The sequence below is a fragment of the Equus quagga genome, chromosome 8, assembly GCF_021613505.1.
Source record: "Equus quagga isolate Etosha38 chromosome 8, UCLA_HA_Equagga_1.0, whole genome shotgun sequence".
NCBI classification, from domain to species: domain Eukaryota; kingdom Metazoa; phylum Chordata; class Mammalia; order Perissodactyla; family Equidae; genus Equus; species Equus quagga.
The window spans coordinates 107,300,320-107,316,646 of record NC_060274.1 but is presented as its reverse complement, the minus strand read 5'-3'; the positions used below and the strand labels follow the sequence as shown (position 1 = coordinate 107,316,646).

The 16,327-nt window shown below is 45.9% G+C and overlaps 1 protein-coding gene across 1 annotated transcript; it reads left to right on the top strand.

Annotated features, from left to right (window-relative positions):
* Nucleotides 1–1,094: 1,094 nt before the first annotated feature.
* Nucleotides 1,095–6,232, top strand: GCC1 (GRIP and coiled-coil domain containing 1). The gene is made up of 2 exons (XM_046669842.1): nucleotides 1,095–2,512; nucleotides 3,381–6,232. The coding sequence occupies exons 1-2, from the start codon at nucleotides 1,481–1,483 to the stop codon at nucleotides 4,674–4,676; spliced, it is 2,328 nt and encodes a 775-aa protein (XP_046525798.1). The 5' UTR covers nucleotides 1,095–1,480; the 3' UTR covers nucleotides 4,677–6,232.
* Nucleotides 6,233–16,327: the final 10,095 nt, after the last annotated feature.

The following is a 16,327-nucleotide window of genomic DNA, read 5'->3' as shown; positions in this document are numbered from 1 at the left end:
TGGGTCCCCAGCTATTGTGCCAGCCCCATCTGTTGCCACCTCCTTCACATATGCTAAGCTACTGCCTTGAGATGATTCTCAATGTTGCCCCGGGTGAACCAGGCTCTCTGATGCCCCAGGAGTCCTTGTAATCTTTCCCCTTTGCCTGGAATGCTTGTTCCCCTCATCTCTAGTTAGATGGGCAATCTCTACTCATCCTTCAGATCCCAAACTATTTTCCCTGGGAGCCTTCTCTGCTTCCCCTCCCTCCTCTTAACTTCCATACCACTTTGAATATACTCATGCATACTGGTATGATCACAGGACTTGTGTTTGCATGTCTGGTTTCTCACTAGATGTGAGCTCCTTGAGGACAGGACCTTGGCTCTTCATAGTGATCACCTGGAACAGCAGTTGATATGCTGCGGGAGTTGGACTGACCTGGAGAGGATTCCTAAACTTACTAGTTAAGTGATCTTGGGCATGTGACTTATCATCTCCGTGCCTTATGTTTCCATATCTGTAAAACAGTACTAATAAGACCCACTGAGCAGAATTTTTGTAAAGACTAAATAGCAAAACTCTTGTGAAGCTCCCGGAATATAGTTGGCCCTTAGGATGGACGTCATGGCTATCGGGTGCCCTCTACATATATTTGTTGAATCAACTCAGCAGAACTCAGGAAGGGTGCTAATAATTATGATACTATACGCCTACTAGGTGCAAACACTGTCTTAGAAAGTAGTTTAAATGGGAGTATTAATTGTTGCTCTTTAGGGACAAAGGTACTGAGCCCCCAAATAGTGGGGATGCGTCGCTCACCTGGGTGTTTGGGACTCATTGCGACGTCGCCCCCTGTGGCTCGCGGATCATAGCCCGAGAGCAAGCTCAGGAGCCCTTAACAAACCAACATCACCCGCGTGTCCTCGACTTTGCCTGCTCCGCTCTTCCAAAAAGCGGTCAGCTCTCAGCCTAGCTGGGTTCTCGACAGGTCGCCCCCAACCAGCCGGCCGAAGTAACCCCGCCCACCCCGCGCCCATTGGGGGAGGAGCCTGTGGCGCCGTGCTGCCGTCACTTCCAGCGGACCCGGAAGCGGCCTTCTCAAGCCTCTGTAGTTAAGAAGTCGTGCTGGGGCTGCGCTCAGCTTCAACTCTTGGCCGACCGTGGGCCGAGGACCCGCTGGGGCTGCTGAGGCCTGGGCGAGCAGGGAGCGCGAGCGGCTTCTGGGGCAGTGCGGGCGAGCCCTGGCAGTGTGCTCGTCGCGTCCTGACGTCGCCCCGCCTCTAGGATAGGACCCGCCTCCGCCCTCCGGGCCTGGGGGCCGGCGGGTGCTTCTGCTGGGCTGTCCCGCCGACCGGCATCCGGGCTCGGACGGTTGGGTGGAGTGGGTGCACGGCCGCGGGGGCAACTCTCCCCGTCGTTTACAGTCCCCGCGAGCGTCTTCGTGACCTTCTTCCGGGCTGCCCTAACGCTGACGTGGAGCAACCTGTTCTGAATCCTCATGGAGAAGTTTGGGATGAATTTCGGGAGCGGCCCGAGCAAGAAGGACCTGCTGGAGACCATTGAGACGCAGAAGAAGCAGCTCCTCCAGTACCAGGCACGTCTCAAGGATGTGGTCCGTGCCTATAAAAGCCTAATGAAAGAGAAAGAGGCGCTAGAGGCCAGCATTAAAGTGCTGTCGGTATCCCACGAGGCGGATGTGGGCCTTGGAGGTGTCCAGTCTCCAGGCCTCACCTTTCCTGACTCTGTGGATGACCGATGCTCCACTCACAGCGAGGATAGCACTGGGACCGCCACCAGCTTGGACACTGCGGCCAGTCTCACCAGCACCAAGGGTGAGTTTGGGGTGGAAGATGACAGACTGGCCCGTGGACCACCACCTCCGAAGTCCGAAGAGGCCAGCGGGTCGGAGAGTGGGGTCAGCAGTAGCAGTGGGGATGGACCATATGGGGGTGGGGAGGTGGACAAACGGTTGCAGCAGCTGAAGACTCAGTTGGCTACTTTGACCAGCTCTTTGGCTACAGTCACCCAGGAGAAGTCTCGCATGGAAGCTTCTTACCTGGCTGACAAAAAGAAGATGAAACAGGATTTAGAGGATGCCAGTAAAAAGGCAGAGGAGGAGAGGGGCCGTCTGGAGGGAGAACTGAAAGGGCTACAGGAGCAGATAGCTGAAACCAAAGCGAGACTTATCACGCAACAGCACGATCGGGCCCAAGAGCAGAGTAACCATGCCTTGATGCTGCGGGAGCTCCAGAAACTGCTGCAAGAGGAGAGGACCCAGCGCCAGGACTTGGAGCTACGGTTGGAAGAGACCCGAGAAGCCCTGGCAGGGCGGGCATATGCAGCTGGTCAGATGGAAGGGTTTGAACTGCAGACCAAGCAGCTGAGCCGTGAGGTGGAGGAGCTGAAAGGTGAGCTGCAGGCTCTTCGGGAAGAGAAGAATCGGCCAGACCCTCGGCTGCAGGAGCTTCAGGAAGAGGCTGCCAGCCTTAAGAGCCATTTCCAGGCTCAGTTGCAGCAGGAAATGAGGAAGGTAATTATCTTCATCTCTTTCTAATATTAGTCCTTTAGCCCAAAGTGGGAAATATTAGGGCTTTTTCTCCTTTGGTAGTTAGAACTAAGTGGCTGCACTGTCATTTTTGATGTTATTCAGACAGTTCCACTGGTGAGTCCTGGGAAATTCTATTCTGTGCTGTATCCAGAGTGTGCTTCCAACAGGATGTGGAGTTTCTGAGTGTAGGTTGGGTCGGAGCCAGACAGCTGTGAGTTTCTGGGCGTTGGCATCTTACCAACTGTGCTCTGTGAAACAGTGTAGTGGCAGCTGTGCAGTGAAAGGTAGTGTGTATGCTTATAGGTGTATACCTATATATAGATAGACATATGCCTATAGGTAGGGTGGCTGAATGAGGTAAAGAGAATTTTCTCAGAAGAAATAACTTCTTGTAATTGCTTTCAGTCAAGATTTGTCTGTTCTAGAAAGGTATGCTATTTTACATTGTGAGAGAGACCCAACTCAGTTTTGAACGTCCAGGAATATTGGCAGGTGAAAAGAATGCCATGATTTCTTAATAGGATTTGGGGAAGCACGTGATAAAGATAACACACTTTGTATGTTAGCTCAGTGTATGATAGGAGAAAGTGGAAGCGCTAAAGCAGGACAATAGCAGATATACAAAGGTTCTTAATATTGCTTGGTGTAATGTGTGTCTGGGAGCAGAACCCAAGCAGGTTACAGGAACTCTTGTTAGCTCCCAAATCAACAGAAAAATCCCCAGTTCCCATTCTTGCTAGGCCATCCCAATCCTGTGACCCTTTTGCTCCCCTCTCTTGCTTTCTCAAAGTTTGCCACAGGGCTTTGTGGCTTTTCTGGATGCATTTCCATCTGTTCCCTTGTTTTACAGACAGCCCTTGTGGAGGATCTACTCCGCCAGCAGTCTCAGGTGGAAGAGCAGAGGGTGGCAGCCCTGGAGAATCAAATATCTGAGGTGTCGGAACTGCTTGGCACATATGAGAAAGCCAAGCAGAAGGACCAGCTAGCCATCCAGAAGCTGAAGGAGCGCATTTTGCAGCTGGATCTTGAGAACAAGACACTGGCTCTCGCCGCCTCCAGCCGGTCCCCTCTGGACAGCCATGGAGAGGAGTCCAGTCTGGATGTCAATGTCCTAAAAGATAAGATGGAGAAGCTGAAGAGGCTGCTGCAGGTTGCAGCCAGGAAAAGCCAGGTGACCTTGGATGTGGAGAAGCTCTGCGACCTGGAGATAATGCCCAGCTCAGAGGCTGCTGATGGGGAGAAGGCTTCTGCGCTCTACTACCAACAGGAGCTGAAACAGCTGAAGGAAGAGTTTGAGAGGTACAAGATGAGGGCCCAGGTTGTCCTCAAGAGCAAGAACACCAAAGACGGTAACCTGGCTAAGGAGCTGGAGGAAGCCCAGGAACAGCTTGCAGAGCTGAAGGAGAAGTATATCTCCCTGCGGCTGTCCTGTGAGGAGCTTGAGCGCCAGCACCAGCAGGAGGCTGAGGACTGGAAGCAGGAGCTGGCCCGGCTGCAGCATCTCCACCGTCAGGAGCTGGAGCGGAGCCAGCTGGACTTCAGGGACCGCACGCTGAAATTGGAGGAGGAGCTGCACAAGCAGCGGGACCGTGCCCTGGCTGTGCTGGCCGAGAAGGACTTGGAGCTGGAGCAACTGCGTTCTGTAGCCTTGTCCTCCGGGCTGCCAGGACACAGAAGCCCTGTGGGTGGCGGGGGTCCTGGGGACCCGGCTGACACATCTTCTTCAGATAGCCTGACCCAAGCACTGCAACTAGCTGCGGCCAGCGAGCCTACTTTCTTCCTGTACGCCGAGCAGTTGGCCCGCAAGGAGGTGGAGATTACATCACTGAGGAAGCAGAAGCACAGGCTTGAGGTAGAGGTGCACCAGCTGCAGGATCGGCTGCTGGAGGAGGGAGAGCAGCATCGCGAGGAGGTTGGTGCCCTGCAGAGCCACATTGAAAAGAACATCAGGGACCAGAGTAGGGAGGGAGCCAACCTGGAGTACCTCAAAAACATCATCTACCGCTTCCTGACTTTGCCTGACACCCTGGGCCGCCAGCAGACACTCACAGCCATCCTGACTATCTTGCATTTCAGTCCAGAGGAAAAACAAGTGATAATGCGGCTTCCAACCAGTGGTAGCTGGTGGCCTTCTGGCAAGAGATGATGTCATTTTCACTAATTCCTGGAATTTCTGTGCCTCTTATGTGGGAAGGGACAGGCTCTGGTTTCTACTGCCTCTTCTCTTACGTTATCATTTATTTCTTCACTGTGTTGATCTGGGAGGAGTTTTCAATGTGGGATGGGGTTTTCTGCCAAATGCCATTAATGCCACTTTATCCTAGGGGGCCCTAGAGATACTGGAAGTGTTGGGACAGCTTCTTCTGGTGGTATGTGTGTGTGAGGGGAGGCAGGGGGAGAGGTTAGGATTGAGAGGTGCAGAAGTCGGGGACGTGGTGAGAATCTTTTAAAATAAGATACTGATTCTAATATTATACTCCTAGTGCAAAGCTGGGAGTAAATGTGACTCCAAAGGGAGTTCAGTTAATTGCTGAATACACACAGGACCAGCTCTTTACTCCATCTCATCACAATCTGAGTCTGGTCCACTGCTACCCCAATTCTCTGGGGACGTAAATCCAGGCTTGGAGAGGGACCAGGAAGTTTGAAATAGAGACATATTGTCCACTAGTCCAAAGGGCCAAAGAATAGTAAGTTCATCCTGCAACTGGGGAGCTTGGTCTGGTTAGGGCCTGGGTGTGATGAGTGGGCCCTGAGCACCAGCTCGATCTTAGAGATTTCCTGAGTGACCTCCCTTTGGTCTAGATGGGGTTATAATAGACTTCTGGCACTTGTCCGTGCCCTGACCTGTCTGCCTAAGGCTGGCCTGAGATTGTGAGTGAATGACTTTGCTATCTTTTCCTCAGTGTTAAACTTCCATTAAGAAAAAAGTCTGAGCTTCTTACAGAAAGGGTTCTGATTGGGAAGCTCTGATCCTGCCTGGATACAAGGAATTAGCTCAGAGATTTACTTCTCCCTCAGCAACTCCCCAAGCGGTTTCTGCCTTGGTAGGGACAGGGAAGAGGAGGAAGATTTGCTGTGGAGGATTCCAGAAGATCTCTGTGACCCTCACAGGAAAGTGGTGGAAGTTCAGCCGGGGCTGGGCCGGGGTAGTTGCTGCTCCATGGATAGCATTCTGGCTAAATCTCCATGTCCTTGCAGCCCAGGTGCTCATGGGTTCCTGTCTCTGGTGTTTTGCCTACTCCCTTAGGGAGGTAATAGTTTCAGTCCACAATCCTCATCTTCTCCACATGTTACTCTAAATTTTCTTCCTTCCCTGGCATTTCTTATGTTTGGTCTTACGTAAGTAGATTCATTTTGCACTCAGGCAGTCTGGAAAGTAAGGGACTCAGCTGGATTCAAACAGTATCAACTCCCCAGATCTTTCCTTTCCCCCTCTGCTCTTAATGGTTTGGGAGATCTTTGGACCCTAAAGACCAATGCTTTGCCACTGATTGGACTAATATGTATCTTTCTGTTATTGCATCATAGAGATCTGTTTTTTGAGGGTTTGGGGTGCAGAAGCCTTTGCTTAAATGTTCTGATTGGGAGGCTGGGTGACCTAGACTATCTACAAACAGTGAGCAGACTTAATGGAACAGAGATGATGTGTTCAAGTGATAATAACGTGAACCACGGAGTCATTAAACCTGAACAACTTGACCTGTGTGCTTCCTTAATGGTATATATATGTCTGGACACAAATAGGGTGTGAATGGAAATGGTAAGTGAAAAGAATGGAAATAGTATTATATTTATCCGTGAGCTTGAATCTCAGGAGGAATACCTCAGTGCCCTAACTGCCTCAGTACAACACAAAGTTTTTAGCCTGGACTTGTGTGTGTAGGCAGCTACACTGGAAAAAGCTTTCTGTTGGGGTTAGTGGGTGGGCTTGAAACTTCCATAATTATTGCTTTAAACTTCATAAGTGATCTATTTATGAATGCTTTATTGTGCTTCAAATCAGGATTCATGGTATCCTGGAAAAGTTTCTCAGGACATCAAGCTACACTAAATCATCATTGTCTTCATCATCATGATCATTATTCTTAGTTTTCTTACCTGATACCCTACATGTAGGTTATATTGTTGTTATCTGTAAGTGGTTTTGGAGAGAATAGAAAGATCCACGGTTAAAGTTGCTTTCCTAGGACTAATACATCCTGTGCTTTTGACTTTTGAGAAGATACCAAATGCATAAAGAAGCAAATCAGTTTCTGATAATTTTCAGTATCAACAGACCTGAGGCTGTGAATGCTCACAACTGAAACAGAAAGACTGGGGCTCTTCCTACCTTTAAGGACACAGGTTCCTGGTCTCCCCACTGCTCCCCCCCAAATAAGTGTTCCAGTTATTTGACTGGTTTGCCTGTGCTAAGTACTCTAAGAAAGGAAAGCGGGGGAGAGTGGAAGAATTGAGATCAGACAGAGAGAAAATTTCCTTGGGCCCTGGTCCCGTTATATCAGACAGTGCATGAGGTGAGTCAATAAGGTAATGAGACTGAACCTTACTCATTTCACTCTTACCTGTGTGCAAATCAGAGGATTGCTGAGAAGAGATGGAAGGAGAAAGTGCAGAGAAGGCAAGTTGACGACTGTAAAGGGTTTCTGCTTTTCTTTTTTTTCCCCTCTCCTGTTGGTACCTTTGATCAAGGGAATAAATGTCCGTATTTCATGCTCTTGATGTTGTAAGTTCTCATCCGTTACCCAGAACTCAGGCTCTCAGCCTTATCTTGAGAAGCTGCTCCTACAGGGTTGTTTTTGCTAACTCTTGTTTGCGCGTGCCAGCAACATGTTGAGCCATTTACACCCCTTATGATCATTTACTCCTCACAGGTGTTTTTATCCCCCATTTTACAGATGAGGAAACAGAGGCTGAGATGTTAAATTTGCCCAAGATCATGTAACTAGTAGATAACCTGAACCAGGTCTGATTAACCCCAAAGCCTGCTTAATCTGGGTGTGTTCCTGTCTTCTCAAGACCTGGGAGGGTCAGGGCTTGTCTCCATAGATGATTTCTAGAGATGGAAAGACTGATTTCTGGACTGAACTGGGCTGGTTCAAATGCACAGAAAGTCTCCAGCTATAAATTGCAGCCAAGCAAAGTTGCTACACTGTAGAGTTGAATAGGCAACGTTGGTTCTTCATAAGAACCCTAAAGCTGCTCTGTCTCCCAGGTTCCAGGTGACTGCCAGCTTTAGAACTTGGATCATTCTAACAAAATAAAAGGAGGGCTGGGTGTCAGCCATTGCTATAGTGTGGTCCAACTATAACTTCTAGTCAATCTGGGGAAACAGCTGTGGGAATTGGAAACAGAACCCTAAGGAATGGGTCACTTTACCCAATCTTCAACCTTTACTCCATCCCCACCACTCTCTTCCTCTGCCTCCCCCAGGCAGCCTAGTTATCTCAGATTGATGGTTTTTGAAAAACTAGATTCAGACCTTCTGGGTTGAAATCTCCTGCCATCTGTGTGACCTTGATAGATTACCTAATCTCTCAAAACTTCATTTTCTTATGTTGAGGATACTACTACTTAGTTCAGGGTTATATCCTCAGATTAAAGAAAAATTAAGTACATAAGGAACCAGCACAGTACCTGAAACAAAGTAGGTGCTAAACTGTGTTAGTGTCCTTTTTTCCAAGAATGTTAGGTGGCAGAATTGGAAGTTAGACCGAGCTCCTCTGGATTTAAGTCCAGTGTTTCTTAGCTACAAATGTTGCTGTAAACAAAAGGAGAAATAATGACTGTCTTTTGTCAAGTGCCTGCTGTGAAGTAGACTGCTAGCATTTTTCCTACATCATTTTACTTAATTCTCACAACACTCTTGTGAAGCATATCCATTTTGCAAGTGAGGAAATGGAGGTTTGGCAAGATGAAATGAATTGCCCAAGACCCACAGTCGGTAATGGCAGAACCAGGATTCAAGCACATTTATCTGAACCAAGTGGCCAGGGGCTTTCTGCTGTCCATGCCGTCTCCCAGCAGAGGGCAACGTGGAATACTGAAAACAAAATTTAGGGGGCTGTTACTGGCATGGGCTGGGGAAGAAGGGATTCTTGTCCAGGTAGTCCTCTTTTCAGTGGCAACTGACTGCCTTATGATTTCTTGGAAGCCTCACTCTTTCCTAGCAGCAGAGCTCTTTCACACCGAAAATTATGAAATGGACTCTTTCATTACAAGTCAGTTTTATGTGAGTTTGAGCAGTGACAGCCTGTTTTTCCTGGGATCCAGAACTCCTGCATAACCTCAGTATCAAAAGTTCTAACAAACACAGAAAAGCAGAGGCCACTTGGAGGCCAATGACCCTCATAAGAGGGCAAACCCTGGCCCTTGACTTTAGTAAGGAGACCATCTCTGGTCCAGTGTAAGTTCCTCCATCCCTCTGGGCTACTACCGAGGGACCAAACAATCTCTTTCGTATCTGAGAGAATGAATCTGAAGACTGATACCACTTAACATAAAACATGAGTTTTTAAATGTAGATTCACATTTCACGGGAATTTCACAGGCCCTTTAGGGGGCATCCTGCCCTGGCATCCTGTGTACTCCACTGGCATGTGTGCCAACTTGGAACCTTAGCCAGCTGAGATGAGATTTGAAAGAGTCTGGAGGCCAAGCAAGTTTGTGTTGGTTTTGAATGCTTGCATTATGTCACATGGTCAGTTTACATTTTCCGAACTGAGGATCCTTAGGCACTCTGTCCTTCTACCTTCAAAGTCCGTCCTCCCACCCATCCCTATCCTCTGCAGTATAGTCCTATCTGATACCCAGGGATGCTCAGTTACTTCCTTTTCTGAGGTCCTTCAGCACTTTTTCCATACTGACCTTGGGCACAGTGATTTCTTGTACTTTTGTTTCAAATTTACTTCTCTGTCTCCTTGACTACCCTATAAATCCCTCAAGGTCACGCCCCATGCCCCGCTCATCTTTGTGCCATCAGGACTTTTCATAACCTGGCACATACTAAGTGCTCAATAAATAGCTGAATGAATGAGAGAGACTAAAAATACCAATCTTGTACAATTCTGTAATCCACCATCAGCATTCCAATTTGTCAATTACCCCAGTAATATCCTTTATAGGATTTTTCTCTTTCTAGTATGGTGTCCTGTCTGAGATCAAGTATTGCATTTAATTGTCATGTCTCTTTAGTCTCCTTTAATCTGGAACAGTTCTTCACCTTTTCATTGTCTTTTATGGCAATGACTTTTTTTAAAGAATACAACCTTCCTCCCCCTTTTAATAGAAGTTTTCTCATTTTGAGTTTGTCTGAGGTTTCTTCATTATTCGATTCAGGTTATGCATACCCTGCCAGAATACTATATAAGAGATGTTGTGATCTTCTCAGGGTAGCACATCCAGAGGTGACTCATATCCATCTGCCCCTTGTTGTTGATGTTAATTTTGATACTTGGACAAGGTGTCTGATTTCTTCACTGTGTAGTTAGTATTTTCTGCCTTGCTACATTAATAATCCAATTAGCAATCCAAGGGGAGACACTTTAAGTCCATATGGGTATCTGCTCTTCGTCAGAATTTCTCCCCTAAATTTAGCATCAACTGATGATAATTCGATCTTTACTGTGATAGTTGCAAAATGATGATTCTTCAACTAGCACTGCTGCATCATTTGTCTTTTGGTCCTCAGCACTCTAAGCAAGAGCCCTGCCTTCTCCATAATTTATTTAGTAATTTATTATAGGTATGAACTGATGGATTCCTATTTTTCAGTGGTTTATAATTCACTATTTTACTTAATTATCTTGATCCAAATTTTCCCAGATTTGGTAAGAGCGCCATCAAACTCCTGTGTTCTTATGACATGCCTCCATCATTTCTTGGAGTACTTCCTTACTTTCTGGCATAAAAACATGTTTCTGGCTCATCCTACAGCTTCTATACCCGAGTCCTGGAATCAACTATTTCTCTGGGGATCTCTGGTTTCTTTTGGTGGAGACTGGTATTAGAAACCAATATCTGGGAGCTGTGTGAGCTCATTGTTACTGGGGTGTCTTTGCTTCTATGTCCTTTAAGCAGACAGGCTTAGGGAATATATGCACATATTGTATTTATGTATATGTATATATATCTATATACACACTCACACACATACCTACATAGCTATACACACACATATACACACTTTAAAAAAATCATGATTTCACACCAACATCTCCAATTCCAATCCATTTCCACACAGTTTTGCCTTGCCATGCCCCATTCCATATCTGTATTTTCTTTCTTCTACAGCAGAACTCTAAGATGGAGCCCTTTAGTGTTTCATTAATATTAAATGTTTCACTAACATTTAAAAAGTAGGCTGAGTGAAACAGTACACAGCGACAGACAGGAACAACCAGAAAAGGAGGGGGAAACCAGCGGAGGAGGTGTCCAAGAATTCAAGGGAGAAATGAGTTTCGTCATGGAGAGAGTGCTCAGTCCCGTCAAATTTTAAACCACTTTACAACAGGATGCAAAGTTTTAAAGAGCTTTTAAACATTCACACATATCCCTGCTGTGTAACTCAGGGACTGTTTTCATTTTGGTGCTCCCTTTCGGAATCTGTCCACAGGAATACTTTCCTTCATGCTGCCCAGTTGTAACATTATGCATTATAATTTGGTCTTTTGCTTTTTGCTTGAGACTATCTTGTCACACGTGTTCATTTTCCATGAGTCCTCCTCCCCTTCATCCCACCATGATTACGTGGCTGTACTGATTAAAGAGGGAGGAGGCTCCTTTCTTCTGGCTTCCTTGTTCTTATGGGGACACCCACTTCTTTGCCCCTTCATCTGCTCAATCCCCCCGACTCTGCTGAAAAGACAGTGACAACACTTACACAATGTTTGCTAAGATTTAAGATTAAAGCGTGTAAACTTGCTAATGTTCAACCCATAACAACAGCAATTTCATATCGTTTCAATCTAATGTATGCTAGGTACTGTATTTACATGTATTAAAAGACCTGATTTAAGAGCTTCTCTAAGCTATTAATTTAATCATCATTAATCATTTAATCATCAAAACACCCCTATGAGGTATTATTATCATCATCATCATCACATCTGAGGAAACTGAGGCCAATAAAGTTTAAATAGCTTGCCTAAGATCACCTTAGCAAGCTGTAGGTGCAGGATTTGGGCCCAAGACGTCTGGCTTTGGAGCCCAGGTTCTTAATCATGACGCTGCCTATGATGCCTCTGTAGAACGGCATCACTAAGATTAAAATAACCAAATCCAAGGTTATTGAGGCACCTGGAGCCAGTCTCCCTGCTAAGCGAGTGTGAGTGCCTGGTGTTTCCTCCTTTTTAGAATTTATTATTTAATGTATGTGTTCATGCCCCAACAGATGTCAGGGCTGGGAGGCTAAGGAGTGGGCCTGCTCTTCACTGCTACGTCCATAGTACCCTGTACAGCGAGCAGAATAGATATGCCCTCACTGTTTATTGAAAGGAATAAGGAAGGAAGGGAGGGAAGAAGGTGGAAGGTGGGGCTTCGATTGGAGACTGGGAAGGTGGGTGAGATAAATTGTAGAATGCGTCTGTTTGACTTGTGTGGGGAGTTGGGCTTTGAGGGACCACAAACAGGATGGGGTTTTCTACTTCCAGCATCTAGAATAGGACATGCCAGAGGGATGAGTTGATGCCAGAGATTCTTAGTGTCAGTCAATGAGTGAACCCTTCACCTACAGGGCTGCTGCCAGGGTTCAGAGGATGGTGGGGGCTGGGTAGGAGGCGAGACCAAGTGAGGAGCAAAGCCTTGAAGGATAGAGCCTGTGGCATCTGAGAGTTCCCTTCTGCCCTGGGAGCTGTGTCCAGACCTGCCTGCCTACCAGACTTCAGGTCCCTGTCCATAAGCCTGATGGTGGAAACTTTCAGTTGTCTTTGAACTCTTTCCATAAGTGATAGATATGGTGGCAGAATGCCTGAAAATATACAAATGTCTTTAGGAAAGTGGGCTTTTTGTTTCTAGCACCCTGGGACCCAAGTTCTTTGAAAGAGTAAGGTATAACAGGCTGAGGACTACTCCTGAAAGAGATAAAAACAAGCTGTTGATTCTGTCATTACCTGTCCCTGGGACCTTCTTGGTGACTCATTGTTTTTTATCTGTCAAAAAAGGAAGCAATACTTTTACCTAGCTTCTCAAAGTTATTGTGATGATCAAATCAAAGAGTGTACTGAGAGCTCTTGGACAAGTGCAAAGTACTATCAAATGTAATTATTACAAATGCCTGACATCATATATACTAGATAACAATACAATGACAAATTAACTGTTGGTGAACTGTCACCTAACCCCTACCCTGGCTCCCCCATCCCACTGCCTTCCTAAGAAGTAGGTTCCTACTTTCAAAATAAAGTGGGGAAAAACGTTTTTAGGATATGTGTTGATTTTCTATTGCTCTCACAATAAACTACCACAAACTTAGTGACTTTAAAACAACACAAATTTACAGTTCTGGAGGTCATAAGTCTGAAAGGGGTCTCACTGGGCTAAAATCCAGGTGTCCACAGGGCTATGCTCCTGCTGGAGGCTCAGGGGGAGAATTGGTTTCCTTGCCTCTTCCCAGACTGCCTGTGTTCCTTTTCTCATGGCTCCTTCCTCCATCCTCAAAGCCAGTGATGTTACAGCTCTCTGTGCTTTTCTTCTGTAGTCACATCTTCCTCTAACTCTCTTCCACTCTTGGGACCTTTCCAATCGTAAGGACCCCTGTGATTACATTAGGCCCGCCCAGCTAATCCAGGATAATCTCCCTATTTTAAGGTCAGCCAATTAGCAACTTTAATTCCCCTTTGCCGTGTAACCTAACAGGTCGTGGAGATTAGGATATGAACATCTGTGGGGTGATATTATTCTGCCGACCACACTATATATTTCGTAAATATTCTATGTGGAAAGAACTTTGGCAAAAACAAAAATGGAAAATCAAAATTCTTCATAACTTCTTGGTAATAAAGGCTCCTGGTGCTACTGGATAATTCCTAGCAACATTCTTTTTCACGGGAAACCAGCAACACCTAGTGTCTCTCCAAATAAATTTCAACAGAAAACATCAAATGTCTTGTAATTAAAAAGGTAGAATAGAAGGTGCAGCTTGGTGACCGATGGTGGAGAAAGGAAGTTCTCACTACTCACAGAGGAAGGCTGTGATGCTCTCTCCTGTATGTTCTTTAGCCTTGGAGTGAGTGCCCGCATCCATGCATACATCCAGAGGTATTTAAATGAATTCTGTTTTCTGCATAGCACCATAGTGGGCTCTGTGATAGATGCAGAAAGAACATGATCCTTGGCCTCAAATTGCTTCCAGTTTTATTGGGCAGACGAGCCACACCCTGGCCATCAAAGCATATGTACACACTTACAAAACACTAAAGACTTAATGGCCAAGTGTACCAGTTATAATTAGGCTCAGCTGTACATACATCAAAACCCAAAAGAACACTGGCTTAAACAGCAGAGAAGTTTATTTCCTGCTGTTGTGAAAGAATTGGTGCTGCCCCAGTTTGGCAGTTCCTCAAAAAGTTAAATGTAGAGTTATCATATAACCTAGCAACTCTACTCCTAGGTGTATGTCCAAGAGAATTGAAACCCTACTTCCATACAAAAACTTGTACACAAATGTTCATGATAGCATTATTCATAATAGCCAAAAAGTGGAAAAAATGGAAATGTCCGTCAACTGATAAATGGATAAACAAAATCTGGTCTCTCCATACAGTGTAATGTTATTCAACCATAAAACAGAATGAAGTAGTGACACATGCTACAGCATGGAAGAACCTGGAAAACATCATGCTAAATGAAAGAAGCCAGACACAAAAGGCAACATATTGTATGATTCCATTTATATGAAATGTCCAGAACACGTAAATCCATAGAGACAGAAAGCAGATTAGTAGTTGCTAGGGTCAGGGGAGTAGGGAGGGAAGAATGGGGGTGACTGTTAATGACTACAGAGTTTATTTTGGGGGTGAAGAAAATGTTCTGGAATTAGATGATAGACAGCTTTGTGAATATACTAAAAACCTAAAACCATTGAATTGTATGCTTTAAATGGATAAATTATTTTGTATGTGATTTGTATCTCGATAAAGTTATTAAAAAATACTAGGAGGATCAAGGAGACAAAAATAGGTGATAAATAATTAGAGGACATGAAGAAGAGGTGGGAAAAGTATCACCTATTAGTTTTTTGCTTCCCTCTCCCCAGTTCCTTCTCCAGGCCTCAGAAGGATTACCCATTTCTTTCCCATGTATCAGGTCTCCTTTCTCTCCCCCACCCCTACTACAATCAGCAGAATGTTTACTGTGTGATGCTGACCAGGCCACAGACAAGGAGAGAGATGGCAATTCTGGTCCCTATGGAGATAAAATGGAGAATGTGCTGATGGACATAGAGAATGGAATAGAATTTATGCCCCCTGACTCCAGAGGGTGTCCTACATGAGAGGCACCTCTGATTCTGGGAAACAAATGTCCTTGGGAGTCTCCAGACCTGACGGCACCCGAGAGGGGCTCCGTGATCCTGATACATCCCTGTGACCCACCAGGCAGTTTAACAATCTGTTTGGAGAATGAAGAATCTTGGGGTGGAGTGCTCAAAGGTGCCTGTGTCCCTACTTTCCACGGGGGATGTGAACTAGCAGAGTCTGTCCCTGTTGCCCTGTCTGGTCTTGCTCTGTGCCTTCAGGCTAGTCGCCCTCCCTCCAGTTCCACTGATGGAGCAGTTCCTCATCAACACACATTCTGATGTCTCCTTCACAGCCATGGGGCTGTATTTTTTATTTGTTTTCCATTTCTCTTCTTGTGCTGTACAAAACAAGGTACTTTTTCTTGCAGGACGAGATACCACTCCTCACACCCCTGTGAGAGTTATTTCACCTGTTCTAGTAGAACTTTATCAGCAGTGCAGATTGGACCAGGCTCCATGTATTACCCTAAGTTACTCGTGTTTTCCTGTATTACCTTCCTCCCCATGGTATGGGTTCTGGGGGTCTAGGTAGTATGGAGCTGCATGGAGATGGCAGAGCCATTGTAAAACATAGTGTCCCAGCTGTCACAGCCAGGAGAAGAGGAAGGAGACACGATGACTAAATGTAATATGGTATCCAGGATGGGATCTTGGATCAGAAAAAGGACATTAGGTAAAAACTAAGAAAATATGAATAAAGTATAGACTTTAGTTAATAATAATGTATCAATATTGATTCATTAATTGTGACAAATGCGCCATACTAATGTAAGATGCTCATCATAGGGAAAACTGGGTTTGGGGTATGTGGGAACTCTCTGTTTTGTCTTTGAAAACTTTCTGTAAATCTAAAATTATTCTAAAGTTAAAACATTATTAAATTCCCCCCAAAATATGGTGTCCCTACCCCCATCAGAGCATTCAGCTCTGGCCTGGCCAGACTATTTTAAAAGAAGAGTGTCATCCAATATGCCTCCCTTGAATGGTAGTTGTTGGATACCACCTGTACCATCAGGACAGCCTGGAAAAGTTCCATTTACCTGCCTGTAAAAGATAGAGCTTTGAAGTCCTGGGTGAGTGGATAGGAAGGTGAAAGCACAGGAGCACAAGCGCACCTTTGGGTCCTGGGGCGAGTGAGGGCTTCAAGGACAATGAGTGACAATGAGTGAGCCTGTGGTAACCCTGGGCCATGTCCAAATGGCCATTAGGGAAGGGTCAGTCTGTAAAGGGAGTTGAGGTAAGTTTTGCATCCAGGGCGGAGCCAAAGGTCAGGATCTGAAGGT